This window comes from Panthera uncia, chromosome C2, assembly GCF_023721935.1.
Source record: "Panthera uncia isolate 11264 chromosome C2, Puncia_PCG_1.0, whole genome shotgun sequence".
Lineage (NCBI taxonomy): Eukaryota > Metazoa > Chordata > Mammalia > Carnivora > Felidae > Panthera > Panthera uncia.
This window is the reverse complement of record NC_064810.1, coordinates 146,616,858-146,635,927: the sequence shown is the minus strand read 5'-3', so window position 1 is coordinate 146,635,927 and position 19,070 is coordinate 146,616,858. Positions and strand designations below refer to the sequence as shown.

At 46.6% G+C, this 19,070-nt stretch overlaps 1 protein-coding gene across 12 annotated transcripts in view; it reads right to left on the bottom strand.

The window, feature by feature from the left end:
* The window catches only part of ULK4 (unc-51 like kinase 4), a 567,621-nt gene that overhangs the window by 237,825 nt on the left and 310,726 nt on the right, over positions 1 to 19,070 (bottom strand). For 10 of the 12 annotated variants that reach the window (XR_007457564.1, XM_049629926.1, XM_049629924.1 and 7 more), the window contains one exon: positions 2,363 to 2,468. Coding sequence is in view for 10 of the 12 variants with exons in the window: in XM_049629926.1 (XP_049485883.1) it covers positions 2,363 to 2,468 (106 nt within the window). In the remaining 2 variants the exon portion in view is untranslated. Of the gene's footprint in view, positions 1 to 67; positions 2,010 to 2,362; positions 2,469 to 19,070 lie in introns of those variants that run through there. The other 2 variants (XR_007457565.1, XM_049629928.1) reach the window with 1 other exon arrangement.

Sequence of the window (19,070 nt, the reverse complement as noted above, 5' to 3'; positions counted from 1 at the left end):
TGAAAATTAATTCAAAATGGATACTTAAATTTAAGACTTGAAACCATGAAAGCCCTAGAAAAAAAAATATAGGAGTAAAACTTCTTGACATGCATCTTGATAATGACTTTTTGGATGTGATGCTTAAAACACAGGCAACGAACAGAAAAATAAACAAGTGGGATGGCATCCAACTAAAAACCTTCTGTACACCAAAGAACCCATCAAGAAAGTAAAAAAACAACCTATGGAGTGAGAAAAAGTATTTGCAAACCATGTATCTGACCAGGGGCTAAAATCCAAAATACACAAAGAAATCATACGGTTGGGATGAGCACTGGGTATTATATGTATGTGATGAATCACTCAATTCTACTTCTGAAACCAATATTACACTACATGTTAATTAATTAACTTGGATTTAAATAAAATTTAAAAAAAAGACATCATATGACGCAGTAGCAAAAAAAAGTAACCCAATTGAAAAATGGGTAAAGGACCTACCTGAACACACGCTTCGCCAAAGAATATACACAAAAGGCCAACTGGTACATGAAAAGATGCCTAGCATCACGAGTCATTAGAAAAATGCAAATTAAAACCACAATGCAGTATCACCTTATGCCTGTTAGAACGGCCACCACTGATAAGGCCAACGATAACAGACGCTGGCATGGATGAGGAAAAGGACCCTTGCGCACCGTTGGCAGGGATGTAAATTGGTGCAGCCTTCCCATACTATGGAAAACAGTATGGAGGATCCTCAAAACAAGCAGACAAACAGAACAAACAAACAAAAAACAAAGAGCTATCATAGGACCCAGTAATTCCACTTCTGGGAATACACCCAAAGGAAACAAAAACACTAACTCAGAAAGCTACCTGCACCTGCATGTTCACAGCAGCATTATTTGCAGTAGCCAGACATGAAAACAAACTAAGTGTCCATCAAGCAGTCAATGGATAAAGAAGGAAGGGTGTGTATGTATACACATAATGGAATATTATTCGGCCATAGAAAAGGAAAACCTACCATTGGTAACAACATGGTTAAACCCCGAAAGCGTTATGCTTTGTGAAATAAGTCAGAAAGAGAAAGACAAATATTGTACGATCTCACTTATATGTGGAATCTAAACTATCACCACCGAACTCACAGAAAAATAGATCAGACTTGTGGTTACCAGAAGCAGAGGAAAAGGAGAAAGGTGGTCAAAAGGTACAAGCCCCCAGTTGTAAAAATAAATAAGTTCTAGGGCTGTAATATACAACATAAGATGACGGTTAGCATTGCTACATAATATATAGGAAAACTGTTAAGAGCAAATCCTAACAGTTCTCATTATAAGGAAAAACCATTCCCAGTTTTTCTTTCTTTTCTTTTTATTGTATCTATAAGAGAAGATGGACGTTAGCTAAACCTATCGTGGTAATCACTGCACAATATATGTAAACCGAATCATCACACCATACTGCTTAAACCTATACAGTGATGTTGTATCAATTATTTCTCAATGAAACCAGAAAAAAATTTACAAGAAACTAACAAAGTTTTTGCTAGACTCACATTGAAAGAAGCACCACTGGTTTGGACTGAGGAGACCAGGGATAATTCCTTTTACAATGAAAAACAGTTGTAGGGTCCCAAACTTCTACAGGGAAGAATCAGGCTTAGAGTCTTACTCAGCTACGAGCATGGGCCACTCTTATGGGAAAAGAACAACGATTCAGAAGTTAGAGGCAAGAGCCACAGAGAACCATTCCCAGGGCAAACTATTCTCAAAGCACGGGAGTATTTTTTTCCTTTGGGAACAATGAGGGCTGAGGAAACGTGTCCCCCAAGATTTCAACATTGTCATGGATCAGTGACTGTTATCTACCTTTACTTTGCCCTTTTAAATGAGAGTTCCTCTGATGGTCCTTCTTGCTACGTCTCCTCGTTACAGTCTAGAAATGTGGCAGAGCAGTAACGTGTATCCTTAGCTCACAGGTCTTCAAGTTCGAGAGGACCAAAATTCAAGGAGCCGCACCTGACAAAAATGTACCCCAGGGGTTGCATACATATCTAGACTTAACATATTTTATTTATTTAGAGAGGGAGAGCAAACATGCCATTAGGGGAGAGGGGCAGAGGGAAAGAAAGTGAGAGAGAATCTTAAGCACGCTCCACACTCAGCACGGAGCCCGACGTGGGGCTCAATCACACGACCGTGATATCATGACCCGAGGCGAACTCAGATGCTTAACCAACTGAGCCACTCAGCCGCCCCTGATTCATCAACTTTAAACAGCACTTCTTGACTCCCTGCTACATATGATGAGGAAAATAACAAATAGGCAAAAAAAAACAAGAGTCTCAAAAGGAATTCTAAGAAGCATTTACCTTGTTCATAAAGTAGCTTCATATTTGAATCTTTGCAGGCCACCAGATTGTTGAGCAACGCAATCACACTTTGCATGGTGTGACCCAGAATGTTCTCCTGATGTTCCTGCAATAGATCACAAATGTCATCATAACTATACAGAATTACAATTACACCACGATAGAGACAAATGATCGGGTGACCTCTGTCCCTTCATCCTTTGCATGAGGCTAAATGGTCAACTTTCTGCACCTAACGAAGCAGATCCTTCCGCCTTGAGACACTCCCCCCATCCGCGTGTTCAGTTAGCTGGGAGGCAGCATGAGTCATTCAGAGCACAGTGCGGCTGCATGTGGCCTCCAACCCAGGAGCTGAGTGACAGCCACACAGCTGTCTCTGCTTCAGATGGGTGACGCAGGAGTCAGAGTGACCAGAAGTTAACTACGTGGACCTGGGGAGACCGCACCTGAAAGTGACCGAGGTCACAAAATGAAACTGCCAGGTCTTGGAGGGAACAACACACGGCAGAGCGACCAGGAGACCCTTGATGGACACGTGGTTTCCAAGGCTTACGAGAACACCCACGCTGCATCTGGCTCTGAGGCTGCCGTGTCACCGGATGTGGGTCTCTCAGCAATGACAGCCCCTTGGCGTCATGCGCCTCGCCATCTGTGTCTTCGCTTGATGTAAGGCAAGGGCTTTGCTTGCCAAATACCGATGCCCCCAAATTTCTAACTTTCTTTAGAAACACACACTGAAGAGTAAATGGTAACGTTTGAATGTTCCACTGACACGGGCTCAAGAAGATGAATAGGGAAGCGATGGTCCGCCACCAATTTCATCTAATTATTCGTACAGTTGGTTGCGAGGAAAGGGTGATTAATAGGCACAAGATGACACGACACGTTATTCATGATAAAGTAACTAACGATACATAGGAAACCTATTCTAGTCAAGAAAAGAGGAGCTAATAAATCTTTTCAGGGTTTTGTTTTTTTTTTTTTTTTTGGTCCCATTCAGTAAAATAACACATTCCACTGCTTATTCAAAGACCAGCCTGTCAGCAAATATAGGTCCTTTTCACTGGAGATAAATCCATTGTTCCTTTGATCTACACATTTTTATGATTGAATGTATCTTTTCTACGATGCTCTTGGTGATATTTTTGCCTCTTTGTGAAGCCAGTACTTCAATTTTCCCTTGTGCTGATGGGGTGAGGCCGCTTGTTGATACAGGCATTTCCTTTAGTACAAAAACCAACTATCCAAACCTCCATGACCCTTGAACACTAAGAACCCAGGACTGTACCCTGGCCAGCCAGGTTCTTGGACTCCTGCCCTGGAGTTTGCAGACTCCCTGCAGAATGAAGGCCTCTGCCAGCCGCACTACTCAGCCTGCAGAGGGGCGTTAGGCGAAGGTGCACTCTGATTATTAGCAGCCCCCACCAACCTTATCCCTGGGGGTCCTCGGGACCAAATATTTGATGCAGGAAATAAAAAGAGACCCATAATCCTGTAACCAGACTGAGAGAAATGGTTCCTTTTCTAGCCATTATTAAATTTTTTTTTTATTTTTTTAATGTTTGTTTATTTTTGAGAAAGAGAGAGAGAGAGAGAGAGAGAGAGAGAGAGAGAGAGAGGCAGAAAGAGAGGGAGACACAGAATCCGAAGCAGGCTCCAGGCTCCAAGCTGCCAGCACAGAGCCGGATGCAGGGCTCGAACTCACAAACTACAAGACGATGACCTGAGCTGAAGTCGGACGCTTAACCAACTGAGCCATCCAAGTGCCCCAAAACATTGTTGTTTTTAGGTTTCTTTGTTGTTGGTTTTCAAACAATTCATACACTGTGACCTTTGTTTAATATAAAGTGAGGGCTTTATGAAGAGCATAGTAGAGAATTCTATAGAGTTACTCTTCTCTCTTGCAGGTATATGTGCTTCCTACATGGTGTGGGGGAGAAAACAGCATGGAACAGAATCATTGTCCCTGCTCAAGATGATGCTGTGGTTCCCCAGGGGAACTAACATAGCGATTGCTGTGGCCTAGATTATCATTTCCCCCAGAAAGAATTAAATACATGCGAAGAGCAGTTGAGAAGGTGTAAATATGAATTAAACACACTTCCATTGACTTCTATCAAGCTGAGTTATTTCATTTCTCTTAGCAACGTTAATAAGATTTGTTCTTGCTGTTCACAACCATATTAGCCTACAGGGGATAAATTATCTATTAAAAAACATCATAGTCGCTTCTTAAAGTCAGAGTAGAGGATTTCTAAGAAGGGAGAAAACAGTAGGGTAAATATGTGGGGCCAGAGTTAGTCTTGGGCACTTCGCAAGCCTCATGCAAAGAGAAAAGGGAAACTCGAGTTTGGTTCAAAGGCCACGGGCCAGAGTTGGAAGGGAGGGATGATCCCGATGGAAGACTGGGTCCCATCGGATGCTCCTCTAGGGTACCCCATCCCCCAGCACGCTATGCCTGAGCCCCAGGGTGAAAAGACTATAACAGAAGGCTAGGTAAAGACCTGATTTTTTTTTTTTTTTTTTTTTTTTTTTTTTAATTCCCATGGCTCATGAATAAAGCAAGCAGTCTACACCACGGGCACCTCAACGCACACAAGTAAAGCCCTCTAAGGAGAGGCAGAGCAGGTTATGACTGTGGCACGAGGGGGCCTGTGGCACAGGGTCAGGGGCCCAGCCACCAGCGGCCTCGGCGCTGATCTTGGCCCAGGGTGGCAGACACCCATGTGGGCCTGAACAGGGACAAAGCGTGTGGCTGACTGTTTTGCTGATGCGGCACTACGTGCCGGGGCCTGTATCCCAAGCATGTAAACCTGCATTATCATCTCATTTAATCCTCACACATACACCCAAGGGGCTCCGGTTCTCCCCTTTTTACAGATAAGGACATGGAGGGTAGCGAGGGGAGGTGGGACTTGCCAAGAATCACCCAGCTCTTCAGTGGCGAGGCTGGGATTCGGTCTGGGCGATGGCAGAAGCCACGCCCCTCATCACCACGCGGCATCGCCTGGGGACCACAGGAACGGGGGCGGCGGGGGGGGGGGGGGGGGGGGGGGGGGGCCCCCCCCCCCCGCCCCCCCCCCGCTTAACCAATACCACCTGAGGAGCCACGGGGTGAGGCGGGAGGAACTTAAAGGGCCTGGAGTAGGAGCTGGAAAGAAGCAGCCAAGTACTGAATTGGGGAAGTGCTGCAGTGCTGCCCTCCCTGTGCCACCATCACTGGCACCTGCTGGCCTCATAAAACCCTCACTGTGCATCACGATGCCGTAAGACACACAACCCGGGAAGCGAGATGGAGGTGCCGGTCACAACTACAGGAAAGGAAAGAATAAGCATATTACCCGAAAGACTGAAGATACATACTCGAGCCCCCCCATCCGCAGCACCACTGCTCAGACATAGCATTAGCCTCGGCTGCTGGGTAAGAAAGGCAGCCGAGCTCATCAGAGAAGCCATCACTGACGACCCACGCAGCCACGGAAGGCAATCCTACTGCATTTTAAGATCATGACGAAAACATTTAACTCCTTTATCCATAACCCATCAATAAGCACAGCTGACCTAATTTGTGTGCCTAATGGCATAGTGTATGGACATTTAATAAACAGAGCACTTGAGAGCTCTAATAAAACACAGCATTTGCCAGTAGAGATAATTAGAATGGAAACAGCAAAATTCTGGTGTTTGGCAACATAGATGAAACAACTTCATTAAAATGTACAGCTTCAGCAAATGAAAGGCAGGGGAGCACTGGACCCTGAAGAATCAGCCTTCTCAAAACTAATTGCTTCAGTGCTTAAAGAGGACAGCTCTGAAATACCAAGGGCACAGCAAGGAAACACTACTGAAAAATGATCAGCCATCCCAAAGCAGTTTCACTGTAAACAAAGTGTTAGACTTCGTTCTAATATCTGAGGACGTAAACGGCACTAAAAGCCTTCAGATGGCCAGATCCAAGAGTTTGGCAGGGGTCTGAATAGTCAAGGCAGGAAATGCCTTTAGCGATGAAGAGTAACAGTGAACCACGGTCACTCTCTGCTGCCCTTGGTGTGGGGTCAGATCTCAAAAGACAGCAAACCGAAAGGCACCCACCAGTCCCGATGGAGGTTAGAAGCCAAGGGGAGGCTAGAAGGCAGAAGCACACACACAAGTGTTGTGAACATGGAATCTGATCTCCTGGAAATAAACACAGGACACGCCCTATTCAACACACAGTGAGATCATATTTCAGGGGAAACCCACACGTTGCACCGCAGGATGCTAGTCTGCGGTGCACAAGCCTGCCCGCAGTACAAAGGTGCAGCTCTAGGACAGAGCGGGGTGTCCACTCACTGTCCCTTTTACACCTTCTCCCACACGGCTGGGTTCCTAGACAGCTGGAGCCCACAGAAGGCTCTTCAGAGCGTCCCGATGTGACAACTGTATCTGAGGGGACGAGGACACTTTTGCAGATTGCTGATTTTTCACAAGGCTCTGCCACACACCGCTCAAACCCCATGGGATCTAAACTGAACTCATCCTGTCCTTTCTCCTCACACATCCTCCTTTTGTCTGCCCACCATGCAGCCAAAGATCCTGGAATTACCCAGGGGCCAACTGCCTCGCCAACCTCCCACATCCAATCAGCAATCAAGTCCCCCTGATTCTCCCCGGGGCCCCTCTAGGAGCTCTCCTCTGCCACAGGCAGTTGCCATCTTTGGCTGGGGCTGCCACGAGCCCCCTAGTGGAGCCTCTACTTCCAGCCTCCTCTCCTCCACTGCAGACCAGGCTCCTCTTTCTCAAGTAGCAAGGCTCATCCCCCTTCCTAGGGCTTAAAAGTGGGACCCGCAGGCCCAGGGAGCACATGAGAGTCCACCGTAGGCCCAAGGTGGAGGGCCATCGCTTCCCACCATCCAGATTGTCCAGAGCCCCAGGGGAATCAAAGGCCTGAAGGGAGGCGAGGCCACAAGAACCACGGGTGGCAGAAGCAAGGGCATTGTGGTGCCCGTGCTTTTGATCCCAGAGCAGCATCACGTTATGATTTTGGAAATATTCTCAGGATTTCCTGAGCCAAATCCTGACCCCCGGGGGTAAGGAACAGGGAAGGGAACAAGCTGAAGGGGCACAAATTTAAGATCAATTTCACAGGGCGCCTGGGTGGCTCAGTTGGTTAAGCGTCCAACTCTTGATCTCGGTTCCAGGTCATGATCTCATGGTTCATGGGTTCGAGCCCCATATCGGGCCCTGTGCTACTTGGGATTCTCTGTCTCCCTCCCTCTCTCTGCCCGCCCTCCTCTCTCTCTCAAAAGGGAAGAACACTAAAAAATAAATAAATAAAATGAATTTCACCCATTTACCTCATAAATGCATACAGGGAAGCAAGGCAAGGATATATGGACATCCAGAGTGGGAATGTTTGAGGCATGACGAAGTTGGGGCTGGGGTGACTATTACTGGGCATTTGCTCTGCCAGCTGCCAAACAGTCAAACAGCTCCTGGGCCCTGTGGTCAGGGCTGCTGGGGGCTTAGCGGGCTCTGAGGAGGCACTCTTCCCCATAGGTAGCCAGACACATAGAATGCTCTCACCCTAAAAGCCTGGAGGTACAGAACGAAGTCCCTTCTTTTATTTGGGTCATCATCTTTCTGATTCAAGACATGCGAGAAAGGAATTTAAATTTTTGAATCTGACTGACAGATATTGTCGAGGCCCTCAAGCAGCAGCAAATACAAGTTCTTATTAGCAATACATTCCAGCTGGCACAGAAAGGAGGCTGTGGACCAAATGGTACCATTTGCCAATCATATGCCGAGCTCAGCTGGAGAACTCCAGCCCTCGCTCCACGCCAATGGCCGAGTGCTGCGGATGCCCCCCTGGCAGGTGAACTGTGCCGCTTGGCTTGCTCAGCCCTCCTGCCCTTTCACACCATTTAAGCTTCTAGCAGCAAGCTGCCCTCCCCCCGGCTCCCGACAGGGCGCTACGCCTCGAGACAGGCACAGCGGGTCAGAACCAGTCCCGGTCGGGCCGGAGAGCCCTGGCAATGGAGACAGAGGGGAGCAGCGGGGACCAGCGTCCCCAGACGCGGGCTGTACCCCTCCCACGTGTCTGCCTGGGATGCCAATGGACGGGCTGATCTGCCCCACAACACCCTGTGTGAGCTAAACACAGGCCCGAAGGGGACAGATGAGCAAATACAGGTGTGTGTCCAGACACGCAAGTCCCTCTGCCTTCCCGTTACACCCCTGCCACTGCCCAAAATAATAATCACAATGTTACCAAAATAAGGCCTTGACAAACTACCATCCCCTCTTAAAGATTCAGGCCAGGTGTCATTGGCAGCAGCTGGGGGCCGTGGGGAAGGCGGTCCTTCCCGTTGGACAGCACGGTCATCGCCTTCCCGTGCCTGACTGCATCGTAGCACCTACCGTATACGTAACGGTTGGTTCCTTCATTCCTCACCTGATCTCGAGCCCTTTGAGGGCAGAGCTGGGACTTTCGATCAAGTCCCCAGTGCCAGGAGCGGCGCCTGGTAAGCAGAGGCCTCTGGTGTATTAACGAAAAACCAATCTTGCTCGAAGTCGCTTGGGTCAATACAGCTGGGGAAGGGACAGATAGCTCATGAGAGTCTCCGTCAAGGAATGAATTTGTCACTGACCAGAAACTGCCTGCAATTAAATAACTGATAAATACTTATTGAGCAATAAAAATGACCGTCCTCCAAACGTTTAATAGGTACATACTCGCTTTTGGATATTTGCAATAAATGACAAATTCAGACCTTTTTCCTTTAACCAAAATACATCAAATCTCTCACGTGTGAAATAGTTGTCAAGGACTCACAAAGCATGTGCATCGGCATGGAAGATATACACTCCACAATTCCTGACAGACGCAGACATGGTTTTAATGGGGCTCTCCGTTAAAAAGGATTGCTCACGGGGCGCCTGGGTGGCTCAGTCGGTTGAGCGGCCGACTTCGGCTCAGGTCATGATCTCGCGGTCCGTGAGTTCAAGCCCCGCATTGGGCTCTGTGCTGACAGCTCGGAGCCTGGAGCCTGTTTCAGATTCTGTGTCTCCCTCTCTCTGACCCTCCCCTGTTCATGCTCTCTCTCTGTCTCAAAAATAAATAAACGTTAAAAAAAAAAAAAAAAAAAAAAGGATTGCTCACAAATATAAAGAAGTGTCCCATTTTAAAGAAAGAAAATATTGCGTTCGGGGACTGGAAAGATCGATACATTCAACTATCACGAGACAGTTTTCAATTACGGCTTTTACTGTGGGAGTTTGCCCACACTGGGGAGTTCACCAAGTGTGGTGCTCGCGGCTCCTGTCTCAAAGGAGTACTGGCCACGTCTGCCGGAGAAGACCGTGCCGGGAGCTGGCGAGTTTACGTGAACCTAGGGTTTCAGAGAGCAGAGAGAGATGGTGCTAGGCAGAAAGGAATCCAGGCTGAGGAAAGTCAGGGCTCCTTGGCTTGCCCCAAACCAGCAGGCAAACCTGGAGCGAAGTGAGAATCAAAGTATCAGACTTTGGAAGAAGCTGAGAAAACTTTCTAGTTCAATCTTTTGATTTTAAAGATAAAACAACTGAGGCCCCAGAAGAGAAGAGAAGGAGCAGGAGAAGGTGTCTTCCTTCTCCACCACCTCACTCTGTCCTCACACTTCTAAAAATCACATCAGGGCATGCAGAGTCAAGTAGGCAGCTTTACAAACGTTGTTGTTGTTTTGCAAACACTGGAGTAATAATATAGACACCGGTCCCTGGAGCTACAGATTCAGTTGACCTTAATTAACACCTCTCCACTAGGTCAGCAAGTGGTAGGTGGGCTATTCCTGAGGACATGATGCCTACTGACCCCCACCCCCACCCCAAAAGCACACGCTGTCTGGATCCCATTGGGTTTTTCAACCAGTTTTTGTTACACAGGGCTGCCTCTAAAGTGGCAGTGAGAGCCTAGCCATCTCACGGTCTGAATTGAAATTTTAAACAAGGAGCACCGTTTTCCAATAAGTTATTCTGAGCAAGGAACAAATCAGACAGCAGGGAGACTGCAAACACACACACTGGATGTTCACCAACGAGCAGCACAACGCGGCCCGGATCTTTGTCACTCACCGTGGAATTTGGTGCACTCGGTATTGTAGGCATGATCACACTTCTGTTCTCAATCTCCATTAACAGAGGGCAATCAGCTTTCCTTTTCTTAGACTCTACTTAGATAGTAACAGTTATATTTGTATAATCACTTTGGAACATTCAATATGCTCATTTTTGGCCGCACAATGATAGAAAATATACGATCCTGGAGAACAAATTGGTTGTGACGGGATAAAAATCATCTGAGGAATTTTTCATCTATTAGATAATACAAAATGCCAGCAAAGACCCAACATAATAACTAGAACTTAAAGACACTCTAATAAATGCATAAACTGGGTAAAAACATAGAAGTGTTAACGTGGCTCATGCTGGACAACCGTGGGCAGGGTCAAGGGGTCTCGTGCTGGGAAAAGGTTTGAGAGAAGGGATCAAGAAACGCACAGACGCTGAGCAGAGACCAGGGTATATCTTGGAAACACAAGAAGAATAAGGAGATTCCAGAGGAGTAAGGAGACTGACCAACTTGACCAAGAAAGAATGTGACCATATATTGGCTGGTCTCATTTCTGAAACCTAGAAGGGGACTGTGGACTATGGAGAGCTCAAATTAATTTCTTAGGTCAAGCCAGGCTGGGCATCTCCTAAGGACCTTCAGATGTCAGCTGAAACCTGATCCCCCTCTTTAACATCTATTCTGGGACAAATCCCTATGGGAGTCTTGGCTGTCTGCTGGACAATCAAGGCTCTATTCATGCAGTGCCCATCTGCTCACACCCACTGCTTCTGGATCAAAGCAACAGTCCCAACAGTGCCTGGAAAGTGCCTTGAGCTTAGGATGAAAGAGAAGGGAGGAGAGGAAAGGGAAGGATACCGGGTTTTCATATTTTTAATTCTTGTACCCCAATAAACGGGCTTCAGCTTTAAGAAATTACATATCGAGATGGCATCATTAAGTTTTCTTCACGCAGGTCAGAGAGAAAACCAGTAATCAGAACGAGTGCTAAGAATGAAGAGAGGGACAAAGGTTAGAAGGGAGAGAGACTGGAGAGGATGGGAAGGAAGAAAGGAGGGACTAATGGATTTCCTCAAGATGGAAAAGCGAGCCCAGAAAAGACAAGCTCAGGGTGCAACCCCAAGTCTACAGGTGCTAAAACGAAAAGTCTCTGCATCACAAAGCAGCGGGTCACCTGAATTAGGAACAAAAAGTCAGCCAACACAGTCCATGTCCGGCCACTGGGTGCCTCCAAATAAAAGCTGGCCAACATTTCATCGGGAGCTGCACAGAGACAACTGCTCAGGTCACTGCCTTTAGCACCGCCTGGCGTCAGCCTGGTGACACATGCCATTCTCACCAGACAGGGAGCAGAGGAGCAACTGATTCTCTTTAATGCCCAGCACTTCAAGCTCTCTCTCAATTCATGCAGCACATGGGCTGGGATCGTTTTCTTGCTATCACACTCTCACCTGGCCACCCCGCTGTGAGTTTACAGAGAAGTGGTGTCACAGCCGCCACTTCTGCATGTGAATTCTGATGAGCTGCAAATGAAAATATGTGTGGTCCCCTCGGCACACTGATTGACATGCGTCCTCCCTTCTGCTGGCGTGCATGACAACGGATGGGCACAGGTAGGTGAATGCTGGTGAGCCTGTGTCTGTGGGAGTTGTGCAGAGAAGGGGTGCTGATCTTTAGAAGATGCCCCTGAGCTTCTGTGACATGCATACACCATCCATAGAAGACTGGAGTTTGTCACCAATCTTAGAACCTCCTCTCTCAGGGCATGAGTAACACAGTAAACAACCAAAACAAACACACAGGTTTACACACACAAAAACCTACAGTGGAAGCTGTTGGGTACAGTCATCATAAAGACGTGACTGCCGGTTGACCCCGGTGACCGAAGGCTCCTCACCCTTGCCCTGTCCTTGGAATGTAGGTTCTGCTCGCCTTTCCCGCTCCCAGAGGCTGCACCAAGGACACAGCCATGAGATGGCGATGGGCTGCGAACACCTGAGCGGCCAGCATGGCCGCACCCAGTTAGGGCCTCTTTCTAAACACACTTCTAAGGTTTGGCAGGTGGCTGCACAGATCCAGTCTTGCTGCTGCCCGCCCAGGACAAGCCTCATACATACGTGGGTTCCCTCTGCTTACTGAACTGCCACCTACCGAGCTGGAGTGGCCGGCCTCCTCCTTCACCTCTCCCTGCCCTTCCGGTACCAGGGTCAGTTTCGGATTTCACCCAGGAAGCTCCCTAGAGAGTTGTGAACCAAATGCAGGAGAAACAACCAACAGAACTTCAACCATGTCATCATGCTCTGAAGTGCCACAGAACGTAGGCTCCACCGGAACGACTCCAACAGCAACGGCTCTGAGCATACAAGTCACTGTCACCAGATCCACCAAGGGCAGGGGAAGAGGCCAAAACCTCAGACAGCTAGAAATGTCCTTTCAATCCATACAGAGGACAGGGAGCCCTTCCCCTCTTGTCCAGGGGGATGGAGCACCCGGCTCATCATTTCGCGTCAGCTGCCCCAGGCAGGTGCAAGAGCCGGGAGCTCCACTGGAAGCAAGCAGAAGGGAAAGCCCTGCCCCTGACACGTGCACAAGCGGGCAACCTTGTGACCTGCTGGAGGTTCAGGCCCACCTCCAAGGTCCCCTTCTGCTCCAACATCCTTTCACGCTAAACCCAAGGCTGTATCTTCCGGCAATGGAGAGAATAAAATGGAATAGGCATTGCTAAGAGAGTTATTTAAAATGAAGCCAGGAGGACATCGAGAGAGTGGGGCTCCTACACATCTTCTTTCTCAAACTCTCAGATTGGTTTTTTTGTTTTTTTTTTTTGGTTGAACTCAGGTAAAAGTCAAGGCATCTACTTTTGTTATAATGCACATAGGTGGATTTTCTGTATAACATCAGCCCAGCTACCAATCACATACAGATTAACATAACTGTAGATATACCAGCACCAATGCATCTTTTCTTCAAAACAACTTATGGAAATCTTCTCTTTCCTTTTAAAACCTCCAACCTCCTCTGTCTCCCCAGAGCATGTTTTCTATTTCAAAGCTGTATCTCCCGGATTGCAATCTCTGAGACTCCAAGTGTAAGTGCACAGTTTATTTCATAGCTTGAAGTGTTGTCTTTGTTTGACACTTCTCAAATGTTTATTTGAAAGTAAGGTAAATAATATCAAATTATGTCAAATATCAAATGTCTATGCTTTACTGGAGTCAAACAAGACAGTTCTGCACAGTCTCAAATATTTACTTGTGGATTATAGCAAAGATCACTCCAATGTAAGTTTTAGCACAAGACAGGCATCCCTCATCCATGCCTTCTCAATGTGCATCTAACCAATAGGTTGTGGGGTGAAACAATGTCCTCAGAGTCCTGCTTTCTTCAGCCCCCTAAAAGAATCCTAAATACTAGAAGCCACCCCAGTTACCAAAAGTCCAACATCATCACATATATATTGGAAGAGGGAGGAGAAGAGGTATCATTACAATTTTTTAATTTTTTTTAATTCATATCCACATTAGTTAGCATACAGTGCAACAATGATTTCAGGAGATTCCTTAGTGCCCCTTACCCATTTAGCCCATTCCCCCTTCCCATAACCCCTCCAGTAACCCTCTGTTTGTTCTCCGTATTTATGAGTCTCTTCTGTTTTGTCCCCCTCCCTGTTTTTATATGATTTTTGTTTCCCTTCCCTTATGTTTATCTGTTTTGTTTCTTAAAGTCCTCATGTGAGTGAAGTCATATGATGTTTGTCTTTCTCTGACTAATTTCACCGAGCATAATACTCTCCAGTTCCGTCCACGTAGTTGCAAATGACAAGATTTCATCCTTTTCCATTGCCAAGTAATACTCCATTGTATGTATGTACCACACCTTCTTTGTCCATTCATCCATCGATGGACATTTGGGCTCTTTCCATATTTTGGCTATCGTGGATAGTGCTGCTATCAACACGGGGGGGGGGGGCGGGGGGTGCATACAGTCTTTTTAATTAGAGGTTTAACAATACAGAAAACAGAACTGACTTGGACAGAATGAATGCGAGCTCCCATATTTAAAAACAAAAAGAGGGGTTTTTTTAAAATTTTTTTTTTCAACATTTTTTTTATTTATTTTTGGGACAGAGAGAGACAGAGCATGAACGGGGAAGGGGCAGAGAGAGAGGGAGACACAGAATCGGAAGCAGGCTCCAGGCTCCGGGCCATCAGCCCAGAGCCTGACGCGGGGCTCGAACTCACGGACCACGAGATCGTGACCTGGCTGAAGTCGGACGCTTAACCGACTGCGCCACCCAGGCGCCCCACAAAAAGAGGTTTTAATGTGAATTTGTATAAATTTGAAAATACACGCAAACACCCACGTACACAAACGCATCCGGAAATCTTTACAAATACGGGAACGGTTTGTTGATTATTCGTTATTTGGGGTGGTCTTCCCCGCTGATGTCCTCCTGCGTTACAGAAAACAGCCTACCCTATTTTGGAGGTACGACCCGAATCCTCTCCCCTGCACTCATTTGAACGCCATCCCTTCACCGAGCTGCCCCGAACACCAGCCGCGCCAGGCCCGCCCTAGACGCCGATGCCACGTTGCGCTCCGGCAGGCACCTGCCGTCACGGGGCTTCCCACCCACTTCCCACGCAGCGGGCGCGCGGGGAGACAGACGGGGCCCAGGGGAGTACGGCCCGCCGATCAAGTCAAGCCCTGCTCCCGCACACCAGGGAGCGGGGCGCTGCTGAGCCGGCGAGACCAGGAAAGTTTGTAGGCAGGGCAGGGGCATGGGGCCGGCCAGGGAGGACCAGCAGGCTTGAAAAGGTAGGTCTAGGACCCGAGGAAGGACGCAAACCCAGGGACCCGGGAACCCGAGGTTGAGAGAAATGGGACATTACGAAGGCGCGCTGAGGCTGACTACTCTGAACACGTGGATGACACCTGCGGAATGCATACTAAATCTCGGCTGATGATAAGTGACTAGGTTAGTCATTTCTCTTGGATTCACTGGAGTTGAACACAAACCAGATATACTCCAACTTAAAAGAAAAAACAACAGCAGCAACTAGAAATACGCCGTGGCTGTTCCAGACATACATCGGTTACAGGGCCACGGCACGGACTGGGCCGGGCGACCGGACATCATCCTCCTGGTTAGCTCCACGGGGCCCGCGGCCTGCTGGCTTCTCTGAACTCCTCACCTCACCTGGGACCCGTCTTCATGACCTCACCTTAGCAACTTGCTGGCACTCAGGCCCGTGGCACGGACCTCACGCTGAACCCGAAGTACCCAGAGTCTACCTCTGGCTGCAAAGGCCAGCACCCTCTCCTTCGTGACATCACGCAGAGGGCACAATGTTTTCTAGAGGTGTGTCAGCTGTATGGATTCTTACCTACCCCTACCTTTGAAGTTCTACCACCTGTGAAGAGCTCATACCGTTACTGATTCTGTTACCATCTACAGCTAGGATTTAGCTGTGGAAGAGCCCGAGGCTCAATCGTTTCCCCCTTGTCGGGGCATCTGCTGGTTCCGGATGAGGCAATGTGAAGATACTCGAAGCCAAAGGATAACCAGAGCAGTTCTTAAAACTCCTCAGAACCTCTGCACTTGAGGGACATTCATCAGCGAGTCGCAGTTTTGTTTTCAACTCCAGAATCGAACTTCTTTTGCATGAAAGCTCTTAGATAATGACACTTATGACTTTTAAGAGATCAGGTTAGGAAGAGAATACAAGGGACTCTGGATGTGAGACGCCGATGTCAAACAGCAAAAATGAAAGAACAGCGTATCATTAGCTGTTTTTGTTTTTTAATGGAACTCACAGGCCTCCATGTGCTCCCCACGAACGCCTCAGAGCCTCCATGTGGCTGGAAACCTAAATGACGTCTCGGAGAAGATAATGGAGCTTTAATGATGGAAATAGTAAGAAAATTAAATCTAATCATGTTCCATTAAGCATGCTCTTAGCTCCCATTTTTACTAAATTATTTTAGTATGATTTTGCCTCTGTCTATTGAAATAACCTTTTATGGCCATTTGATTTGCAAGCACAAATAAGTCTCATTTATTTTCCACTATGAAACCCTGTGGGGTTTATAAGAAGAAATGGATCATCTAAAATCTTACCCCCTGGGGGCACCTGGGTGGCTCAGTCGGTTGGGCATCCGACTTCGGCTCGGGTGATGGGCTCGCGGTCCGTGAGTTCAAGCCCCACATCGGGATCAGTGCTGACAGCTCAGAGCCTGAAGCCTGTTTCAGATTCTGTGTCTCCCTCTCTCTCTCTCTGCCCCTCCCCCACTCACGCTCTGTCTCTCTGTCTCTGAGAAATGAATAAAACCTTAAAAAAATTTTTTTTTTTAAATCTTACCCCCTCCACAATCAGGAAGTGACCAGGGAGGTGAGTACTTTGAGATTTTATATGTGTATCTGTGAGGAGAGCATTACACTAGGATTAGGATCTCATTCAGCAATAACGTATCACCTGCGAGAGAGACCATCTTCAACCAGCCACAGCTGCCATACCAGCCTTGAAGGGGAGCCACGATCGTCCCCACTTCCTGTGCTGGTGGTCACCTCACCACCTCTGACCTTAGTCCTCATGCTCGTCCTCCTCCTCCTCCCACTCTTGGATGGACTTTTATCATGTTTGGAGTGCTTTGTTACTACTGGCCAAAACCGCTGGAGCGTTTGCTTCCAGGAGATGCTCCTACATGGCCACTTAGGTATGAGTTCTAGAATACACAGCAGCGAGTTGCAAGCAATCATGCACTCAGCCCAGGGGCACACAGACATGGAACACGGCGAAGGACGGCGGGGGTGGCTGTTCGCCCTGGGCTCTGCAGAGAACAGAATCGCCTGTCAGAATACTGCAGGTGTGGTTTTAAATATTCTTTCCAAAGCACGTTTACTTCCAACATGTGTAATGATGAAAAAGCTAAGTATAACTGGAATCACAACTTGCTAAATAGAGGGGTCTCTGGTTCAAATCCTGATCACGCCTGTCAAGAATTAGAGGACTGAGGCGATGCCTGGGTGGCTCCATCAGTTAAGTATCTGACTTCAGCTCAGGTCATGATCTCGTGGTTCGTGAGGTTGAGCCCCACGTCGGGATCTGGGCTGACAGCTCAGAGCCTGGAGCCTGTTTCGGATTCTGTGTCCCCCTCTCTCTCTGCCCCTCCCCTGCTCACTCTGTCTCTCTTTGTCTCTCAAAAATAAATAAATGCTAAAAAATAAAAAAATAAAAAAAATTAGAGGATTTAGGAGGAAAAATTCGCATTCAGCAGGAATGATAACTATGGGAAAAGAGGCTGCAAAAACGCCACCCAAGGACCAGACAGGAGTCCAAACCCATTGTTTATTCTAATTCTATTTTAAGGACTGAAAAGAAGATCAAAAAACATGACAAAGAACAAATTTATTAAACAAATGTCAACTATAGACCATAAAGTTAAATAAGGATGTAATAATTATTGACATCTGCACCCAGAATGAGAAGAATTCCCAAACCAGGAGAAGGAGAAATACACACAAACGCACTAATAATGGCGCACTATATTCACTTCCTCAATCTAAGATTAAGGAAAAAATCAGTAAGGTATATCTTTTACATATATGATATACCTTATAGATATAGAGCTTACAGGTATATGCCAAATTCTGAACCCTACAGAGAATAAGAGAACAGTTTTCAAATGTTGAGAGAATTCAAGAAATGGACCACAGCATATACAAAGAAACATCAATAAATCTCCCCCAAATAGAAATTTATTCATTGGACTAATACTATAAATATAAAAAACCAAACAAGTTTTTATTAAGTGCAATTTTAAAATTCTTGAGGGAAATACAAATCAAAATTGAAAATGTTTACAAAAATAAAGATAATGAAAACACTACATATTAGAATGCAGGAGACACTGCTAAAGCAGTTTATAAAATAAAAACATACACCATTAAACACCACAATAAAAATGCTAAAATACAGGAAGTATTCAATTTTTAAAAGCTACAAAAAGACGAAGCTAGTGAAAGCAAGCAACAGGATGGGATTTAAAAAGATAAAAGAAGAATTTAATCAATTAGAAGATTTTTGCCTCTACTAAGATATATTAAGTCACAAAGGCCAATACTGCCTTATAATAACCAGAAAACTCCAGACAAATTATAAAATCATATTTGTAGAGACATCAGAGAGCTGTGGAAGCACCAAGAAGGAGGTAAACTAAAATTCTAGAAAGTAGAGAATTTTTCCAAGGTCAACTGATAATTCCATTTCTTCCTCCAGGGTCATCTGGATGACCTCAGTACATACAGGAGGCTCCAATGTGAGAAACTCTCAAAGGTTTTAACACTCGGATGGGGCTGGAAGGATGAACAGGAAATGTAAGAGGCCTCATACCAGCACCCCTCAAACATTTGGTGGGTGCTACAGGAGGTTGATAAGATGAACAGAAAATCTGTAAAAGGTGGAGTAGAATCTCCCACAGTTGGTAGTACCTAAGAAATAATAACCATTCAGTCACCATGTGTCTTTTGATTGGAGCATTTAGTCCATTTACATTTAAAGTAATTATTGATAGGTATGAACTTACTTCCATTTTGCTCCTTGTTTCCTGGTTGTTTTC